The 20,310-nt window shown below is 41.3% G+C and overlaps 1 protein-coding gene across 4 annotated transcripts in view; it reads right to left on the bottom strand.

Moving 5' to 3' along the window:
• The window catches only part of ZFYVE28 (zinc finger FYVE-type containing 28), a 311,136-nt gene that overhangs the window by 128,197 nt on the left and 162,629 nt on the right, over nt 1-20,310 (bottom strand). For all 4 annotated transcript variants that reach the window (XM_073342720.2, XM_078852596.1, XM_078852595.1 and 1 more), the window contains exon 2: nt 11,575-11,715. In XM_073342720.2, coding sequence (XP_073198821.1) covers nt 11,575-11,715 — 141 coding nt within the window. The remainder of the gene's footprint in view (nt 1-11,574; nt 11,716-20,310) is intronic.

Genomic DNA, 20,310 nt, shown 5'->3' with positions numbered 1-20,310 from the left:
AACCCTACACAAGAGGCTCAGCCGGAGCCTGAATCCCAACATAGTGCACCAGCGGAGAGCGGTTCACAGTCAACAGAAACAGCTCCATCCCCTATATCGCTTCCAGAGGGACCAAGCCTAGGTCCACAATCCCATGAGGAACTGATGTCTCCAACATCAAGGGAACAGTTCCAGACCGAACAGGAAGCAGATGAAAGCCTCCAGAGAGCTTGGACGGCGGCACGGAGCAACCCACCGCCTCTCAGCTCTTCTAATCGATCCAGGTTTGTTGTAGAAAGAGGACTTTTATACAAGGAAACTCTTTCTGGGGGACACCAGGAAGACTGGCATCCTCAGAGACAGTTGGTAGTTCCAACTAAATACCGGGCCAAGCTCTTGAGCTTAGCCCATGATCACCCTAGTGGCCATGCTGGGGTGAACAGGACCAAAGACCGTTTGGGGGGGTCATTCCACTGGGAGGGAATGGGCAAGGATGTTTCTACCTATGTCCAGTCTTGTGAGGTGTGCCAAAGAGTGGGAAAACCCCAAGACCAGGTCAAAGCCCCTCTCCAGCCACTCCCCATCATTGAAGTTCCATTTAGTAGCTGTGGATATTCTGGGTCCTTTTCCGAAAAAGACAGCCAGAGGAAAGCAGTACATACTGACTTTCATGGATTTTGCCACCCGATGGCCGGAAGCAGTAGCTCTAAGCAACACCAGAGCTAAAAGTGTGTGCCAGGCACTAGCAGACATTTTTGCCAGGGTAGGTTGGCCCTCTGACATCCTCACAGATGCAGGGACTAATTTCCTGGCAGGAACTATGAAAAACCTTTGGGAAGCTCATGGGGTATATCACTTGGTTGCCACTCCTTACCACCATCAAACAAATGGCATGGTGGAGAAGTTTAATGGAACTTTGGGGGCCATGATACGTAAATTCGTAAATGAGCACTCCAATGATTGGGACCTAGTGTTGCAGCAGTTGCTCTTTGCCTACAGAGCTGTACCACACCCCAGTTTAGGGTTTTCCCCATTTGAACTTGTATATGGCCGTGAGGTTAAGGGGCCATTGCAGTTGGTGAAGCAGCAATGGGAGGGATTTACACCTTCTCCAGGAACTAACATTCTGGACTTCCTAACCAACCTACAAAACACCCTCCGAACCTCTTTAGCCCTTGCTAGAGAAAACTTACAGGATGCTCAAAAAGAGCAAAAAGCCTGGTATGATAAACATGCCAGAGAGCGTTCCTTCAAAGTAGGAGACCAGGTCATGGTCTTAAAGGCGCTCCAGGCCCATAAAATGGAAGCATCGTGGGAAGGGCCATTCACGGTCCAGGAGCGCCTGGGAGCTGTTAATTATCTCATAGCATTCCCCACCTCCAACCGAAAGCCTAAGGTGTACCATATTAATTCTCTAAAGCCTTTTCATTCCAGAGAATTAAAGGTTTGTCAGTTTACAGCCCAGGGAGGAGACGATGCTGAGTGGCCCGAAGGTGTCTACTATGAAGGGAAATGTGGTGGTGGTGTGGAAGAGGTGAACTTCTCCATGACCCTTGGGCGTATGCAGCGACAGCAGATCCAGGAGCTGTGCACTAGCTACGCGCCAACGTTCTCAGCCACCCCAGGACTGACTGAACGGGCATACCACTCCATTGACACAGGTAATGCTTACCCAATTAGGGTCCAACCTTACCAGGTGTCTCCTCAAGCTAAAACTGCTATAGAACGGGAGATCCAGGATATGTTACAGATGGGTATAATCCACCCCTCTGAAAGTGCATGGGCATCTCCAGTGGTTCTAGTTCCCAAACCAGATGGGGAAATATGTTTTTGTGTGGACTACCGTAAGCTAAATGCTGTAACTCGCCCAGACAACTATCCAATGCCACGCACAGATGAACTATTAGAGAAACTGGGACGGGCCCAGTTCATCTCTACCTTGGACTTAACCAAGGGGTACTGGCAGATACCGCTAGATGAATCTGCCAAGGAAAGGTCAGCCTTCACCACACATCTCGGGCTGTATGAATTTAATGTACTCCCTTTCGGGCTGCGAAATGCACCCGCCACTTTCCAAAGACTTGTAGATGGTCTCCTAGTGGGATTAGGAGAATATGCAGTCGCCTACCTTGACGATGTGGCCATATTTTCGGATTCCTGGGCAGACCACCTGGAACATCTACAAAAAGTCCTTGAGCGCACAAGGGAGGCAGGACTAACTGTTAAGGCTAAGAAGTGTCAAATAGGCCTAAACAGAGTGACTTACCTTGGACACCAGGTGGGTCAAGGAACTATCAGCCCCCTACAGGCCAAAGTGGATGCTATCCAAAAGTGGCCTGTCCCAAAGTCAAAGAAACAGGTTCAATCCTTCTTAGGCTTGGCCGGTTATTACAGACGATTTGTACCGCACTACTGCCAAATCGCCGCCCCACTGACAGACCTAACCGAAAAGAAACAGCCAAATGCTGTTCAGTGGACCGAAAAGTGTCAGAAGGCCTTTAACAAGCTTAAAGCGACACTCATATCTGACCCTGTACTAAGGGCCCCAGACTTTGACAAACCGTTCCTAGTAACCACAGATGCGTCCGAGCGTGGTGTGGGAGCAGTTTTAATGCAGAAAGGACCTGATCAAGAATTCCACCCTGTAGTGTTTCTCAGCAAAAAACTGTCTGAGAGGGAAAGCAACTGGTCAGTCACTGAAAAAGAATGTTACGCCATTGTCTACGCTCTGGAAAAGCTACGCCCATATGTTTGGGGATGGCGTTTCCACCTGCAAACCGACCATGCTGCACTGAAGTGGCTTCACACTGTCAAGGAAACTAACAAAAAACTTCTTCGGTGGAATTTAGCTCTCCAAGATTTTGATTTCGACATCCAACACATCTCAGGAGCTTCTAACAAAGTGGCTGATGCACTCTCCCGTGAAAGTTTCCCAGAATCAACTGGTTAAAATCGTCCTTGAGATGTGGAAAATATTGTTAGTCTTTATGTACTTGGTAGTATATTTAGAGATGCATGTGTCTTATTAACTCTGTTTTTCCTAGAGCTCCAGGAAGAAATCCCAGCCAGTGTTTCACCCTAGCTGAGATTTGGGGGGCGTGTCATAAATATAAAGGGAAGGGTAAACCCCTTTGAAATCCCTCCTGGCCAGGGGAAAGCTCCTCTCACCTGTAAAGGGTTAAGAAGCTAAAGGTAACCTCGCTGGCACCTGACCAAAATGACCAATGAGGAGACAAGATACTTTCAAAAGCTGGGAGGAGGGAGAGAAACAAAGGGTCTGTGTGTCTGTCTATATGCTGGTTTCTGCCGGGGATAGACCAGGAATGGAGTCTTAGAACTTTTAGTAAGTAATCTAGCTAGGTATGTGTTAGATTATGATTTCTTTAAATGGCTGAGAAAAGAATTGTGCTGAATAGAATAACTATTTCTGTCTGTGTATCTTTTTTGTAACTTAAGGTTTTGTCTAGAGGGGTTCTCTATGTTTTTGAATCTAATTACCCTGTAAGATATCTACCATCCTGATTTTACAGGGGGGATTTCTTTATTTCTATTTACTTCTATTTTTTTATTAAAAGTCTTCTTGTAAGAAAACTGAATGCTTTTTCATTGTTCTCAGATCCAAGGGTTTGGGTCTGTGGTCACCTATGCAAATTGGTGAGGCTTTTTATCCAACATTTCCCAGGAAAGGGGGGGGTGCAAGTGTTGGGAGGATTGTTTCATTGTTCTTAAGATCCAAGGGTCTGGGTCTGTAGTCACCTAGGCAAATTGGTGAGGCTTTTTACCAAACCTTGTCCAGGAAGTGGGGTGCAAGGTTTTGGGAAGTATTTTGGGGGGAAAGACGCGTCCAAACAGCTCTTCCCCAGTAACCAGTATTAGTTTGGTGGTGGTAGCGGCCAATCCAAGGACAACGGGTGGAATATTTTGTACCTTGGGGAAGTTTTGACCTAAGCTGGTAAAGATAAGCTTAGGAGGTTTTTCATGCAGGTCCCCACATCTGTACCCTAGAGTTCAGAGTGGGGGAGGAACCTTGACAGCTGCTCTTAGTGATTAAAGGAAAACGAGGTTAAAGGAATGTGAAGAGAGATCTGATTGGTTGAAGCAAAGTGGAATAGTTATTTTAAACACTCTTACTGTGTGTCTGATAGATACTGTGTGACAATAACAGATTTTTGCTACCAAAACAGTTCTGACTCAAACTGCTTCTCAGAGACATCATAGATCAGGGATTGGCAACCTTTGGCACGTGGCCTGTCAGGGAAATCCTCTGGCAAGCCGGGACGGTTTGTTTACCTGCAGTGTCTGCAGGTTTGGCTGATCACAGCTCTCACTGGCTGCAGTTCGCCGTTCCAGGCCAATGGGGTCTGCGGGAAGTGGCGCGGGCTACAGGGAATGGATCACTTGATGATTACCTGTTCTGTTCATTCCATCTGAGGCACCTGGCATTGGCCACTGTTGGAATACAGGATACTGGGCTAGGTGGATCTTTGGTCTGACCCAGTATGGCTGTTCTTATGTTCTAGGAGAGTGTCTTCGGCAGGCAGACAGAAGGTGGGCAGGATGCAGGTGCATATTCTCCTTCTCACCCCCCAATGGGCCCTGCAGAGATTCACAGGGTACTCAACTCATAATATTTGGTATTTTTCTCAAAATCACAACTCTGGTAGCTAAAGCCCAGATTTTTAAAGATATTTCAGTGTTGCTGCACTCAGTATTGCAATGCCTAACTGTTTTAGAAGCCTGAATCTCATTTTCTAAAGGATTTAGGCCCTTAGGAGACAAAATCCATTGACAGTAAATGTTTCTGTGTTTTACTCTGTAAGCTCTTTAAGGCATCAGTGGTCTCATTTTTTGTCTTATATTGCACAGTGTTTATTGTTGGTAGATAATAAGATACCCCTTACTAAAATCACATCACATCATTTCATAGTGTCCAGTGTCATGCTGGACTTTATATGGGTCCCCAATATGCCATACAAGGACTGACTACAATTGTGTAATAAAGGACAGTGAAGTTACACCTTGATGAGAACAGATCCCTTTCTAATTTACTTTTGTGCAGGGGCTGGAAAACATTTTGGCCCAAGAGCCACATCTGGGTATGGAAATTGTATGGCGGGCCATGAATGCTCACAAAATTGGGATTGGGGTGCGGGAGGGAGTGAGGGCTCTGGCTGGGGGTACGGGCTCCAGGGCGGGGCCAAAAATGAGGAGTTCAGGGTGGGGGAGGGGGCTCTGGGCTGGGACAGAGGGCAGGAGGGGGATAAGGTCTGAAGCAGGGGATGGGGGCACCGGGGGATGGCTCAGGGGTGCAGACTCAGGACGGCGCTTACCTCAAGTGCCGTCTGGAAGCAGCGGCATGTCCCTCCTCCTGTTTCTATGTGGAGGCACGGCCAGGCAGCTCTGCTGCGTGCTGACCTGTCTGCAGGCGCTCCCCCTGCAGCTCCCATTGGCAGGGATTCCCAGCCAATGGGAGCTGCAGGGGTGGCACTTGGGGCAGGGGCAGCATGCGGAGTGGAGCCCCCTGGCTTCCCCTACATTTAGGAGCTGGAGGGGGGACATGCTGCTGCTTTCAGGGGCTGCGTGGAATAGCCCCCGACCCTGTTCCCCAGCTGGAGCGCCGGACTGGGGCAAGCCCCAGAGCTCGCTCCCCAGTGAGAACTCGAGGACCGGATTAAAACGGCTAGCGGGCTGGATGCAGCCCATGGGCCATAGTTTGCCCACCCCTGCTTTAGTGGGTCAAATTACCACATTGCTGAGAAACTTGTGACCTGCAGTGCTGGGAATAATTTTCATTAAACCATGCTTGGAACTGACTCATACATTGTTCTGAGAACGCGCTATATCATGCAGAGCAATTATTCTCATCATATTAAAACAAGAAGCAAGTGCTACCATTTAGAAACCTCTTTTAATATAAAGCATTTCTACACAGTATTAGAGGACTGAAAAGGCATCTCCATTAACAAGAAAAAAGTTGCTTTTAAACTTGGCCTGGTCAAGTATCATCACTGAACTTCTTTGCTAACACATCAATTCCAATAAAGTGGCTCAGGAATTATAATTTTTAAATCATCTTATTAACTCAAGTACAGAACTTAAACTAATTGGGGCCAAAGCCAGTTCATGCAGGGGGAGATCATTAATGCAGATGATTAGTCAAAAATGTGTGTACCATAGGCAAGGTCACAGTGCTGTAAAATATGAAACTTCAGCCCAAAATAGGTTCTATCATGTCTGGAAGTTTCTGAGTGGGATAAAAATTTATAAAATTTGACATCTACTCAAGAAATACCTCATGGAGTAATTTATATTGCAGGAAAAAATGTGTAAAGTGGGCTAAATGTTATATGTATTAAGATTTTGTACTCAAAATTTGCAAGTTTCAGTTAAATGTATCTTGTTTAGCTAACAGAATATACTTAACAGGCATTGCCACCATTGATCTAGTTTGAAAAATTAATGTATTACCACTAGACTGGAACTCAGATGACTTGAGTTCAAAGTTCTGGTTCTGCGACAGGCCTGCTGGTGACTTTGGACAAGTCAGTTCACCTCTCTGTGCCTCAGTTTCCCCATCTGTAAAATGGGGATAATGATATCAACCTCCTTTGTAAAGTGTTCTGAGCTCTACTGATGAAAAGTGCTACATATGAGCTACTACTACTACCACCATCTTGGCCTGTGTACCTCATAATTTAAGGAAGTGTATATGTGATTGGGAGTCGTCATATATTGACATAAAACAGTTTAGGGCTTATCGTGAAGTATAAAATAGAGTAGCACAAAGATGAGTTCTGGCTTTGTTAGATATAGATTATAAACAGCAAATGCAAGATATAATATTAACAGGTGTGTGTGCTATAACAATGTAATACCACTGACATGCAAATACCAAAGCAAAAACAAGAATGCCATTTTTACAGTAAGTCACTATAATTGAAGCAAATTGTTATACTGCATTAATAAGTAAATGAAAATTGAAGCTTTAAAAACTTGCTCTTTATCTCAGCACCATGGTATCTAAGCAACTTGCCATGTTTGGTATCCAAGATATAGCAGCTTTAGAAGTTTTAAAAACTTAATTTTACTTTAAAAACATCATTTGATCATTACTCAAATAGCTTTTGAGTAAAATAGAGCTTTAAAAAAAATTAATATCTTGTTTGTAACGTTAGTCATTTTTTTAAAAACTATGTTGACAGCCCTGGAGACTGAAATTTTCTATTGATCCACATGAAAAGCTAACATCATGAGCTGTGTCATTGTAACTCCTTCATTCCATCAGTATGCCACAAAAGACTAGAAATCCTCCTTTTGGGTGGGGAAGATGGAAGATATTAGTAATATAAAATACATGTCTAATAAGTCTAATCTAAAATGTTAGTTCTTCAGGACAGGACCTGCATTGTTTGTCTATAAAGCATTATGCACACTAAAGCTGTTGTAGCCATATAAACTACTATCACCACACTTCCATTAACTAGGATCTCTTTTTAAAACCTTAGATCCAAATCTGAGAAGTCTAGACAAAGATCTAAATTAAGTTTAAATTTCTGAAGGATCTTCTAAAATAAAATACAGTCTTTTCCTCAAAAGAATAAAGGTTAGTAAAATCTGTTAGTCTATTATGAATCTGCCATCAGTCCGAAATTATGTTTTCTTTTCTATTTAAGAAAAGAAGGTATGAAGTTTAAGCATGACACTTGCTAATTAAGCAGGTACTGCCAGTCTAATTTGTTAAAGACAAACAACCCAAGAAGTAGGAGGAGAGATCAATCTAATTAATTAATTCCTAAGCTAGCTAAAAAGACAAAGGATACCAGTACTAGAAACCTCTTCCAGTATAAGAAAAAAAGCAAATTAAGCTCATGCTGAAATCATGTCTCAGTCCACTTTCCTAAATGAGATTGTGGGGATAACCTCGCAGTGGGCTAAGGAAAGCAGAAATGATGGAAACTTGGGTACTAGACATTAACAGAAAAGTGCATCATACAAAGCCTGGGAATCTGGTAAATCATGCTCTGCTGTTTCCAAGGTCCTGTTGAAAACTAACTCCTGAGGAAATTAAAATAGTATGTTTTTAAAATTTTCAGTATCATTAATAAAAATCACACACTTCCTTGCTATAAATGCTAAGTTTACACTGAGATATTTTCATACATATATATTTGCAGTAAAATATTTTTGATACAAAAATTGGACCTTGGTTCTCCTTTCTTTCACAAGCACCTTCATGTCTTCTCAGATGCTGGAAAGTCTTCCCATCCTTATTCCTAAATACCTGCTCAAAACAAAAAACCTCTTTCCACAATTCCTCAAGCAACGGTTCTTATTTCTGCTCTTATGATCTAATTTCTTATAAACCGTAAAAAGAAGCATAACTCTTTCTCTTGCAACTTTGTCTTTTTAGACAGAAAGCTCTTCAAGAAGAGACTGGTTTTTGTAAAACACCTAGAACACTCTGGGGGCTATAAAAATATGTTTAAAATAGGTCTAATTAATAAATATAATTATTTCATATACCATTGAACTAGCGTGTGATCTTTCCTGCAACACATCATTAAAGTGGCAATTTCTGCAAAGATTCTGGCATCTTGCATCAAACCATAGATAGAAAGTGTAAGCATTTTCAAGTCTTTCTGCTCTGGTAGCAACAATTTTGTTTGACAACTGAACCTAAGCATAAAAGTCACCAGGAAAGTATTAGTGTCACAGCATGGGATGTCGTTAGAGGACACAGTCAACGGAACTGACCAGGGTTCTACCCCAGTATGACATTTCCTATATGACTAGGTGACTGCCACTTCTGTTAAATGCAACAACTGTAAAGATAAGTTAAGACAAAATGTGGCATCCTTGACTACATGCATCTAATTAGTAAGGATGGCAACTTTTGTGTGTGTGATCAGGTCCTAAGAATTGCTCTTTTTAGTTACTGCTCTACTGTGATAATGCACTGATTTGGTGACTACTTCCACTCTTCAGGAACTGGGCCTGCCTTAAAGTTAGTTGTCCTGCTTTTTCAATGTTGTGCACATTTAAAGGTTTCTTTTAAAAATAAGAGTAGTGAAGACTACAGCCCCTCTGCAATATTGCCTTATACTAGACTTGCTGTTTGCCTGCAGCCATACTCCACAATCCACCACTGTTGACTGGTGATAGCAAAGTAGCAAACGTTGAGAAACTGCAAAAGCAAACTGAGGTAATGAATATAAAACTTTGGTGAAATCCCTCCTGAGGTAATTATGGTAATTTGAACATGAGCTACTTCTATGGAAACATTCTCTCAAAAACTTTTGCAAGCCTTCTTTTAAGAGATGTCAGAAAGGAGAGCACATAGTACATTAGTCTTTCCCTGTGTCCCTAGATTCAGCTCACTTAATATGGGTGCTTGGTATGCTAATGGTATACTGCTCTTCAATGTCATTTTCACCTGATTAATGGATGGTATTTTTCACCAAGTTAGCAACTCTTTTTTTGCAAGTCTTAGTGGTCTTATTGATCTAAGGAACAGTAAGCAATTCCAGAAAAAAAGCTAGTCAATACATTCTCTTTAGCATTCCTCTTCTTTTTAAATTGGCAAAGGTGTAAATGAAGTTTTATTCCTATCCATTCTATTTGTTCTCACATTCCACTGAAGACTTTTGTTTACCTCACCTGAACTTGCCACGCGATTACAGACATGAAAGTTGCGATACTACAACAGAAAAACTTCAAAACCAGACTCCAGGGAGAAACTGCTGAATTGGAATTCATTTGCAAATTGGATACAATTAACTTAGGCTTGAATAGAGACTAGGAGTGGCTAAGTCAATATGCAAGGTAACCTATTTCTCCATGTTTTTTCCTTACACTCCCCCCCACCCTTCTCAGACGTTCTTGTTAAACCCTGGATTTATGCTGGAAATGGCCCACCTTGATTATCATACACATTGTAAGGAGAGTGACAGGTTTCAGAGTAACAGCCGTGTTAGTCTGTATTCGCAAAAAGAAAAGGAGTACTTGTGGCACCTTAGAGACTAACCAATTTATTAGAGCATAAGCTTTTGTGAGCTACAGCTCACTTCATCAGATGTCTGATCATTCATCTGATGAAGTGAGCTGTAGCTCACGAAAGCTTATGCTCTAATAAATTGGTTAGTCTCTAAGGTGCCACAAGTACTCCTTTTCTTTTTGTAAGGAGAGTGATCACTTTAGATAAGCTATTACCAGCAGGAGAGTGGGGTGGGGGGAGAGAAAACCTGGATTTGTGCTGGAAATGGCCCACCTTGATTATCATAAGCATTGTATGGAGAGTGATCACTTTAGCTAAGCTATTGCCAGCAGGAGAGTAGGGTGGGGGGAGAGAAAACCTTTTGAAGTGATAAACACCCATTTTTTCATGGTCTGTGTGTATAAAAATATCCTCACTGCATTTTCCACTTTTATGCATCCGATGAAGTGAACTGTAGCTCACGAAAGCTTATGTTCAAATAAATTGGTTAGTCTCTAAGGTGCCACAAGTACTCTTTTTCTTTTTGCCAAAAAGTGTATGCTTAGAAAGGGAGAACTCTGGGACTGAGTTAGTCTGGGACTGATGATTTGGTTTCCTTTTAATTTTTTTTTCTCTCTTATCTGAGACCAGAAGTGGAGAGAGTAATGGCAGGAAGTGACCCAGTGAGGGTGTAACAGAGGATCCACAAGCCCCCAGGGTTTAATGCTGCTGACTCTGCTAGGGCCCTGGGTCAGAGCTCATTGGAGTGGGCAGGCCTGGGCTCCCCTACATTATCCTCCCCCAGCTCAGTGGATGCTAACAACTAGGCCACCCACCCCTCCGGGACCCTACTACAATGATCTAACTGATCTTTGCTGTTTCTCAGCCTTTTGCCACAGGATCTCACTTACAAAAAAGACCACAGTTTCAGTAAGTAATATCCTGATTCACTTTTTAAATAATAACAGATGTTATATACAAAGCAGATATGTTAGTAAACCCATAGAAAGACTCTGGTTCTTAATACAACTTACAGCTGAAACGCCTTGTCTTATGCAGTAGAAGTAAGGAAACCTTAGTTATCCCTTCTTATCTTCAAGGCTCTTTGCACTAAACAGAACATATTCTCTCCAAAACTTAACATCTAATTGAAAAGCCAATTGTTTTTCTCCATCTACATAAGTGACTGATGGGAAGCTACTCCTGCCATGTAATTTGAAGTTAGGTAATTTGAAACAGTGAATACCATTAAAAACTTCAACATTTACAAAAGAAGTTAATGTATGGTAGTGTCTGAAATCCTGCAACATATCAGATTCCAGATTTTGGTAACCACTGGTAAACTCTGACCATGGTATACAATATTTCATATGGGAAAAAATATCTAAACTTTATTGTATACATATTTACAAATCTTTAATTCAAGAGCAGTTGTTTGTAGATTTTGTTTATGCACAATTCTTTGAGAGCAAATGTGAAACACCTTTAGTTTAAGCAGGAATTCCATTGATCAAAGCCATGTTTCTTAAGGATCTAGTTATAATTCCAAAAATTAGGCAATAAATCTGTGTAAACAAAACAAACAAGATAAAACATAGCCGAGAACATGCCATTCTGGGTACCTGACAAGAGCGGAATTGGTTGACTAGCAATGTGCATCTTTGTGGGTCTTTTCTTCCATCCAAACAGTCCAATTCAGCTGCTACTTGATTTAGTTCTTCATCTGCGTAGTAGAACTGAGCAAGGAGCTGCGGGTCAGTCCTCTGCAATAAAGAGAAACACACAATATTACACTTATCTACCCCTTATTTGTCTTTACAGAAAAGACCCTTTGGTTAATTATTTACATTTAAAGGGAAACTAGTGTATGAACTGTTTTAGACCAGAACCCCACCAAAAGCTGTCAGAGTCTGACAGAGAGGAGGGGTTCTTGTTAGATACATAATTATGGGTAGTTTTTAAATTTTGACCCTCCAATAATTTTAAAAAAACTAAAGTCACTATTATTGCAGGACAAAGAGACTTATTACAACAAGCACTATCTCCAGAGTAGTACTGGCATGCTCAGCGATACTGATGCATAGTTACTCTGGCATAGTAAACAGCTGAGTTTTATTTGTTAACCAAATAAAATCATAAGTTTTATTTGTTAACCAAATCAAAATATGACACACTTCAGCTGTAGTCAAAACAAGCAAAAATCATTTTCCAAGACAAAAAGGACAGAAGTTAGTGAAGAAATCCTAATCTTCTAATAAAGAATTATACAACTGACTCTTCTGACTTTCCCCTCTCCAATGTTTCCATGAGTCTACAGCCCACATTTCCTAAGCTATAACTGCACTGAGGTCACACATGCACACACCCCTATGAGCATTTTATTATTATCCTTTTAAAAGGACCTTATTAATTTACCAATTTTAATATTAGCAAAATACACATTCTGTAAAAAAACCAAAACCCTGAAGCCCTCACAGCACAACATACAAAAATGTTTACAGCTATATAACCCACAAGAAAGAATTTCATAACATAAATACCCTTTAGCAAAGATCAACATACAGTCACTATATTTCATAAGACAAACAAGTAACACCACTGGAACTGTTTATTGCATCGATGGCCTACCAAGTTAAGATGTAGTGACTTTAGCTCTGTAAACTATGCTAAAATCACTTTAGTCAATATTTGTCTTAATGCTTCTCAATCACTAATCTAAAGGGGCAATAACAAAAAGCTAACCTGGTAACTGGCACACTGACTCTTGTCCTTAAACAACTCATTGTGCATAAGCTTAATGAGTTTCAAGCTGTCTCTTATATCATTATGAGCTGAAAAGCCTTTAAAGTAAGATCTCAAACAATGTGAAGCTTGAAACAAGTCAATGCAGCCTTTTGTAAGGGAGCTGAACAAGAACATATTGTACTTTAAATGTTTGGAGAAAATATTTTTCCCCTTGTCAGCAGAAAGTCACACACGTATCGTGAAATAAACAGAAAAATACCTGAATGCATCCGATGAAGTGAGCTGTAGCTCACGAAAGCTTATGCTCAAATAAATTTGTTAGTCTCTAAGGTGCCACAAGTACTCCTTTTCTTTTTGCGAATACAGACTAACACAGCTGCTACTCTGAAACCTATAAAATACCTATAAACTTTACCAATTTAGAGCATCTCTGGATTTATTCTCCTCCTTTCAGTCCCTTTGTTGTCACCTACTACTGAAGATCTGAAGTACAGTAACCAAGTATTAGCTGTTAAACATTCACAGACTTTTACAGTAGTTTTCCCCTATGCTTGTATTAGGGAGGAGAATGAAGCTTAGGGAAATAATTAAGAGATATAGAATTTAAAGTTAAAGCACCATGAGTATGGTCAGAGGGGAAAATATGTCTAACTGAGCTGCTGCCTGCTACGACTTGTTTTGCTAAAAATCTCTGTATTTGCTCAATAAGTTTCCAAACTGCAGTCCGGATCTCAACAACAGAACTCCAGCGCCTTGGGACTCACATTCCACCACCACCACCTACAGACCTGTAACCCACACCAGGCTCCTCAAACCATCAGACTTTTGCCTCTAAAGCTCTGGATGCTCTACCATTGCCATCTGGCTGCCTGATCTAAAAACTTTCTTCCACTTCTCTCCAGCTACCAAACCACTCCTGCTGCCAACCTCCACAATAAGTTCTTCTCCGTTATTTTCTCCTTCACGTTCTCACTCTACTGCCCTTTCCATTTCTTCATCTTCCATCTATCTCCCTGTTCCTCTCTTCCATCCCCACAATCTCTTTGTTACTGTTCCCTTCTCTCTTGTTCAGAAAAGGACAAGCAGAACCTCCAAAGCAAATTCATCCTTATTTTTGTTACACTTTCCTCTTGTCCTCTACCCACTACTTCTCTCTGCCATATCACATCTACTCAGACTGTTAGCTCCTCAGGCCAGGGACCTGTCTTTCTGGTATATTTTGAAAGGTATCAGGTACAATTCTGGGTGCATTCTGTAAGAAATATTGCTTACCCTCTTGCTGGAAGTTTTACTAAAAAATGCCAGGTATTGAAGGGCAGATTATGTGGTCCCAAAACTCGATGGATGGGCAGCTGCCCCCAAACCAAGGGTAGAAAAGCAGCTGAAATGCCACACCGTTCCCAGCACAAAGCCTGATTGCTTTTGCTTTCTGAGCGAGTGGTGAATTTGACCCTTAGTTTCTAAGGTCACCACAGTGTTCCTTTTTCAGTCCTATAAGGACTGGTAGTTAAGTCCCAGAGGCAAAGTTTTAGTGAGACACGGCTGAGTCCTATAGCTTACTGCTTTCTAAATTATTTCAGCCTGTTGAATATTAGTTTTAAACAGATTTTGATATTTCTTTGAAAATAATTAGTTGCAGAAATCAAAGTGTTAAATCCCTTTACAGCAAGGAAGGCATGATTTTTAAATGAATTTAGCTAAACTACCCTGCAGAAGCAAATATAGAAGTTAAATAATTATGGTCTTAAGCAAAAATATGAAGCTGACTTTTGAGCTCTCACATGACTGATCTTTCAAATTGGAGGATAAGAAGCTTTAATTGAGTTCTCTGCTGTGTTGTGTTCTGTTGCCGATTAGTGGCATAATCTTTGATTAATTATGTCAATCATATGTGGTCTATAGCAAGATGAAGCTGCATGAAACTAAATCTCCCAGCAGGGGTCATGTGAAGTGAATAACCACAACTTTCTGAATTCAATTTACACTTGATTAGCAGCAGTAAAGAGAAAGATAGTATCAAAGTCTCAGTGCTAATTTTCTTTTTCAATCTATGCAAAATATGGTTCAAATGATCCAGTCTGAAATTACTTATTAGTTTTTCCTGGATTGGTGTGAAATAGTATTGCAAATGTTTAAATCAACCCTTCTGATGCCAAATGAGGAATCTGGTTTAGAAGCACTTGCATGCCAAAGAGGTAATATATAATGTGAAACCCGCTGTTAAATGATTTTTGGTAAAATGTTGATTTTGGACAGTGTTAAAATGGAGTTTGTTCTTTTGGACTACATTTTGAATCAAAGCAGATTTAGAACAACTTGATACATACCAAGAAGATTAACAAGACAAGTGAGTGACATGAGTGACACATTTCTTAAGCCCCAACTTTAAGATGTTACTTTCGATTTAAAAAAAAGATGTTTAGAATTCATAACCTTATGACACTTAAATCATCATCCTTGTCACTTGTATAGCACTAACAATGTGGATGGCCCTGTACAGAGGAGTGTGAAGAGTATCAGGTTGAGAGAGGCATAGTCTTTTAATCTTAAATATGTATTATTTATTTATAAAACTGCAATTCTGAAGCTGAGAAGAAAATTATACTTACATAGCTCAGAAAGAAGAAAAGTGATAAGTCAATCCCCCATACTATCTGAAAGAAGTTACTAAGGCTCTGATCCTGTCAGCTCATAAACATGGAGAAATCCCTGCACAAGGAGCACTGTTCAAGTCAAAAGTGCACTCCCTTAACATGAAGCTTAGGTATTCATCCTTCTCAAATACTGAACAGTTTGCAAACATCTGCACATGTGGGGGTCCAAGCATGTGCTTATGTGTAGGGTGTGTGCTGGATACTTGGTTGCCAGAGAGGAAAAAGGACAAAAGGTATGAAAAGCAATCTTATTTCAAACTTTTAACAAAATATTATGCAGGCCAAAGGAGGCCAAAAGCCAAAAATTAAAAATCTGACCATGTCTTTTTAAAGAACCATTCCAAAGGAAGCAAAATGTGTAATTTTGAAATGTTTGGGATATTCAAATAAATGAGGCAAGATCAAATTTCTTTCAAATACAACAGTTACATTATCATGATATAGCAACGTGCTATCCAAAATCAAACCAGACTATCCTTAAAAAAATCTGTGTTGAGTGGATAAGGGCAAGTATTCTACAACTGGAATAATCCAGAGGACTTTTTAAAATTGTTTGCCAAATTTTCATTTTTCTTTCTAAAATTCTCCATCATGTCTAATCCCTGCCCAATGTGTTTGATTTGTTTGTTTTCCGAAAGTTTGAATAATCTTGGAAGGTTCATATGGATGACTCATTCAATCAGATCTTGGAAAGGGCAGAGGCAAAAGGCATTCACATCAGGAAGCGCAAGTTTTAAGGTCGTGTGTGTAACCTTTGCTCTGCTCCCTTATGCAGGTGCTGTGACCCTCTGGGGTTCAGCCCAGACCAGGAAGGGTTGTGTTGTGCAGCCTTGGTTCAGAGCCTTGGTTCACTGACAGCAACGGAATGCTCAGCACAATAGCCTCACCCTGGCTTCCACATGCCTGGTTACGCCTTGCAGGATGACACCAAAACCCTCCCAGGCCTAACTTCTCTCCAAAAATGCCTCTCTGCAATGCTCTGCCCTTCTTACTGTAGCACCCACAAAACCTGATCAAGTTTTCTGCCTCTTTACAGAGAAAGTCAGTACATAGCAGATTATTAACTTAACTGGGACTGACAAACCCTCCACTTCAATCAAAGCACTGCAGAGAAAGACTTTTTTGGGGAAGAACTTAGGGCTGGAACTGTTGTTGCGGTCCCCAGCAAAGAGTAATTGGGCAGTGGAAGCCAGGGTGTGACCAGCATGTTTGTATGCTGCCTGTTGGTGTCAGGGCTCTGAGCAACAGCAGTATAACATCCTAGGTGCCCACAGTTAAAAAGCAGGTAGTGACTGAACCCCTTACCGGCCTCGGTGAACCCCAAAGCTTCCCATTGGCATAGTTGAACAGGATTGACACACAGCTTGCTATTTGACTGAGGTTTACAATTCAAGTCCTGGTAAAATAGTTTTAAGTAATTCCCACGCAAGTGAAAAGGCTGGGAACAATCACAGAAAGGTTACAGTTTTATTATTTTCTGTTTATTTATTTCAGGTGTGGAAACAGAACAGAGGACATTTAAAATGAGAGACAGCGAAACAACAGCTAAGTTAGAGCTGGCTTGTTTAGAAAAGGAGCAAAAAGCCTAAAATGAGCGGCTGAGCAAGGACGATGAGAAATGGGAAGCCAAACAACAAGAGCATGTGAATACCAAAAATGGGACGTGAACCAAATGGGCAAGAAGCAGCACACAAGTGGGTCCTGGAAGCAGAAGCAGCTGCCCACCAATAAGCCATGGAGCTGAAAGAAAAGGAAACCTTAGCGGGGAGGGGGGAGGTGGGGTAGCTATATAATCTGAGAATGGGGAAAAGGGATGGATAGGTTCCACAGCCCACAGGTACTTTCTCTCCCCAAGGAACACCAAGCTCGGATAAGCTGTCCTGTGTACAGAGAAACAGACTAATTCCTTACCACTTCCGAAAGGCTTTGTGAAGTACATAAAGTTCCAGAGGACAAGAAAGTTCCAACTTTGATTACTAAGCTCTTGAGTAAAGCATTACATATATTTAATGAAATGCCAATTGAACAGGCTTTGAAATATGAGTTGTATTGCAAACCTTTTCGAATTACTCCTGAAGTGTATAGAGTGAAATTTAGAGATCTCAGAATTAATGACAAGATGAGTCATAGGGAATGTGTGTATACATTGTGTGAGTAGATGAGAAAATGGTTCAAGGGGAAGGGGGAAGAGAATTATGACCAATTATTTGACCTTTTTACATAGGAACAGTTCCTGCGCATATATTCTGAAGAGATCGGACAATGTATTTGGGATAAACTTCTGGATTCTTTCCAAAAGGCAGCTGATGCCTGTGTGAAGCTAAAGCATTTGGTAAGCACAAACTGTAAAGGGGGAGCAGAAGCCCTGTTTACCCCTGGGAAAAAGGAGCATAATTGGGAGTCCAAACAAACAGTCACCTCCTCAAAATGAATCCCCTCTTGGGAATCTCTCTCTCAGATCCACTGTACAAGGGAACAGTCCCAGGTGTTACTTGAGTGACTCAACTGAGGCACAGCTTGAAGATGCTGGGAGCAGTCAGTCCCTGGTACAGCTAGGTGAACAGCTGTGGGCCAGGACTCCACTGGGAACAGGGCAGACTCATTGTGGTAAGAGATCTGGTTTCACACCTTTGTGGGTGGCAGAACCCTTTACTGGCTGGGGTGACCCAGAAGGGCATGAAACAACTGCTGGGGCTGTATAGATGTTAAGCAGGAAGAGAGATGCCCCTTAGTCTATGGTTCAGGGGGACTGTAAACATATGTCTGTGGAGTAGCCAGTGGCTAAACCTAGTGCATCAATGTCGAGGAGAGGTGGTATACTATTCTATGTCAGCAACTCTTGTCAGGCCTGACATACAGATTATGACAATAGTGACTTGGGGCAATAAGTATCTAAAAGGTGACATGTGAGCTATATACAAACTGGTAAACAGCTGGTCCTGAAAATCACTGCATGGCATATGTTCAGGGTGTGTACAAATATGTGCTAGAATTACGTTCTAAAATGTTTGGGGTAGACTGGTCTCATGCATTGTTTGCCATAGATAAAGGAATGTGTATTTGCTTGTCTGACCAGCCTGATCATCAGCAGACGATGAAGGTATATGTACATATAAGATAAACAAAGATATCAACTAACAAGTGGGGGAGACGACAGTCTAGTGTCTATACCCCAGCAGGAGAAAGAAACTGTGTCTGAGCTTACTTTTCAAATAATACATTTCAAAGGTTTACTTTACTATAAAAAGAGGGGGCAGGAACCCCAGAGTTATCCTTCACCTGAGGAGTCAAAGAAACCAAGCACTTTGAGCTCCATGTGTTGGACCCTAGCTAAAGAATAAAACTTTGAATTTGTCTGACTTCAACTTCCAGTCATTGGCTCTTGTTATCTCTGCCAGATTGAAGAGTCCATTAGTACACAGTATTTTCTCCTCTCGAAGGTACTTACACACTGTAATCAAGTCACCACTTAAATCTTTTCTGATAAACTAAACAGATTGAGCTCTTTAAGTCTCTCACTGTAAGACACGTTTCCAGCCCTCAAATCATTTTGTGTCTCTTTTCTGCACTCACTTCAGTTTTTAACATCCTTTTTTAAAATGTTGACATCAGAACTAGATGCAATACTCCACTGCCAGTCTCACCAATGCATCTACCACCCTACTCCTACTTAGTACTCTCCTGTTTATACATCCAAGGATAGCCCTTTTTGCTATAGCATCACACTGGGAAGCTCATGTTCAGGTGTTTGTCCATTATGACCCCTAGATTATTTCCCAAAACAGGTCCCCTAACGGTAGGTATGGTCTGTATTCTTTGCTCCTGGGTGCGTAACTTTGCATTTGGCTCATTAACATATATTTTACTTTAACGGGCCTAGTTTACCAAGCAATCCAGATTGCTCTGACTGCCCTTCCCTCATTATTACACCTCTACCCAGATGTAACGCGGTCCTCGGGAGCCAAAAAATCTTACCACATTACAGGTGAAACCACGTTATATCGAACTTGCTTTGACCTCGAGCATTTCCATTATTAATAGTCACTTCCCGCCCCTTGACTAGCCCCTCAGAACCCGACCCATCCAACTCGTCCCACTTCTTGTCCCCCCACCGCCCTCCAAGACCCTCTGCCCCTTATCCAACCTGTCAGCCACGGCCCGGCACCCTTAACATGCAGCTCAGAGCAGCGTGTCGGAGCCAGACATGCTGATCCGCCGGAGCATGCAGCCCCACCCCGCAGAGCGCTGCTTTACCGCGTTATATCTGAATTCATGTTATATCAGGTCGCGTTACATCAGGGTAGAGGTGTATTTACCATTCTTCCAATCCTTGTGTCATCAGCAAATTTTATCAGGAGTGATTTTATATTTAGGATAGAGTATTTATTAACATGTTCACATACCATTATTTTGCAGGATCCCTGTTCACTGCACAGGTTGGACACATTAAAGGTCACTAACACAAACAAACTCACTCTAGTTGGTTACATACACTTAAACAAATATTTTGCTATGCCACACATTTCACCAAAATATGCATCCAAAATATGCAGTAAATTGGAAGACATTACCTGGAAAATATACTACATTATTTTGCCTTTTAGCTGTTACAGTTTTTAAATTAACTATATTATAGCTCTTCTGATGCATGTCTGCTTTGTAATAGATCAAACATTTAATTTGCATGCTCCTGGCTGCTTTTACTTTTCACTCTGTAAAAGACCATCCATTGTATTTTTTATTAAACATCATCTTCATCTTTTATTCTCACTAAGCTAGTTGCTCGGGAGTAAAGACTGGTTGCCATTGACCAGTTCAGTGGAAGACTGAGAAATAATTTCTGAGCCTCTCTTCTTCTCATGGCTACAGTAAGTGTTTACCAAATAGATTCAGTCAGTGATCATTGACTCAGATTTGATTAGTTTGATTTAACTTACAATACAGTTTTGATCTGAATTA

The sequence above is a fragment of the Lepidochelys kempii genome, chromosome 4, assembly GCF_965140285.1.
Source record: "Lepidochelys kempii isolate rLepKem1 chromosome 4, rLepKem1.hap1, whole genome shotgun sequence".
Taxonomy (NCBI): Eukaryota; Metazoa; Chordata; order Testudines; family Cheloniidae; genus Lepidochelys; species Lepidochelys kempii.
Note: the sequence above shows the minus strand (reverse complement) of the source record. Positions and strands in the feature narration are given on the sequence as shown.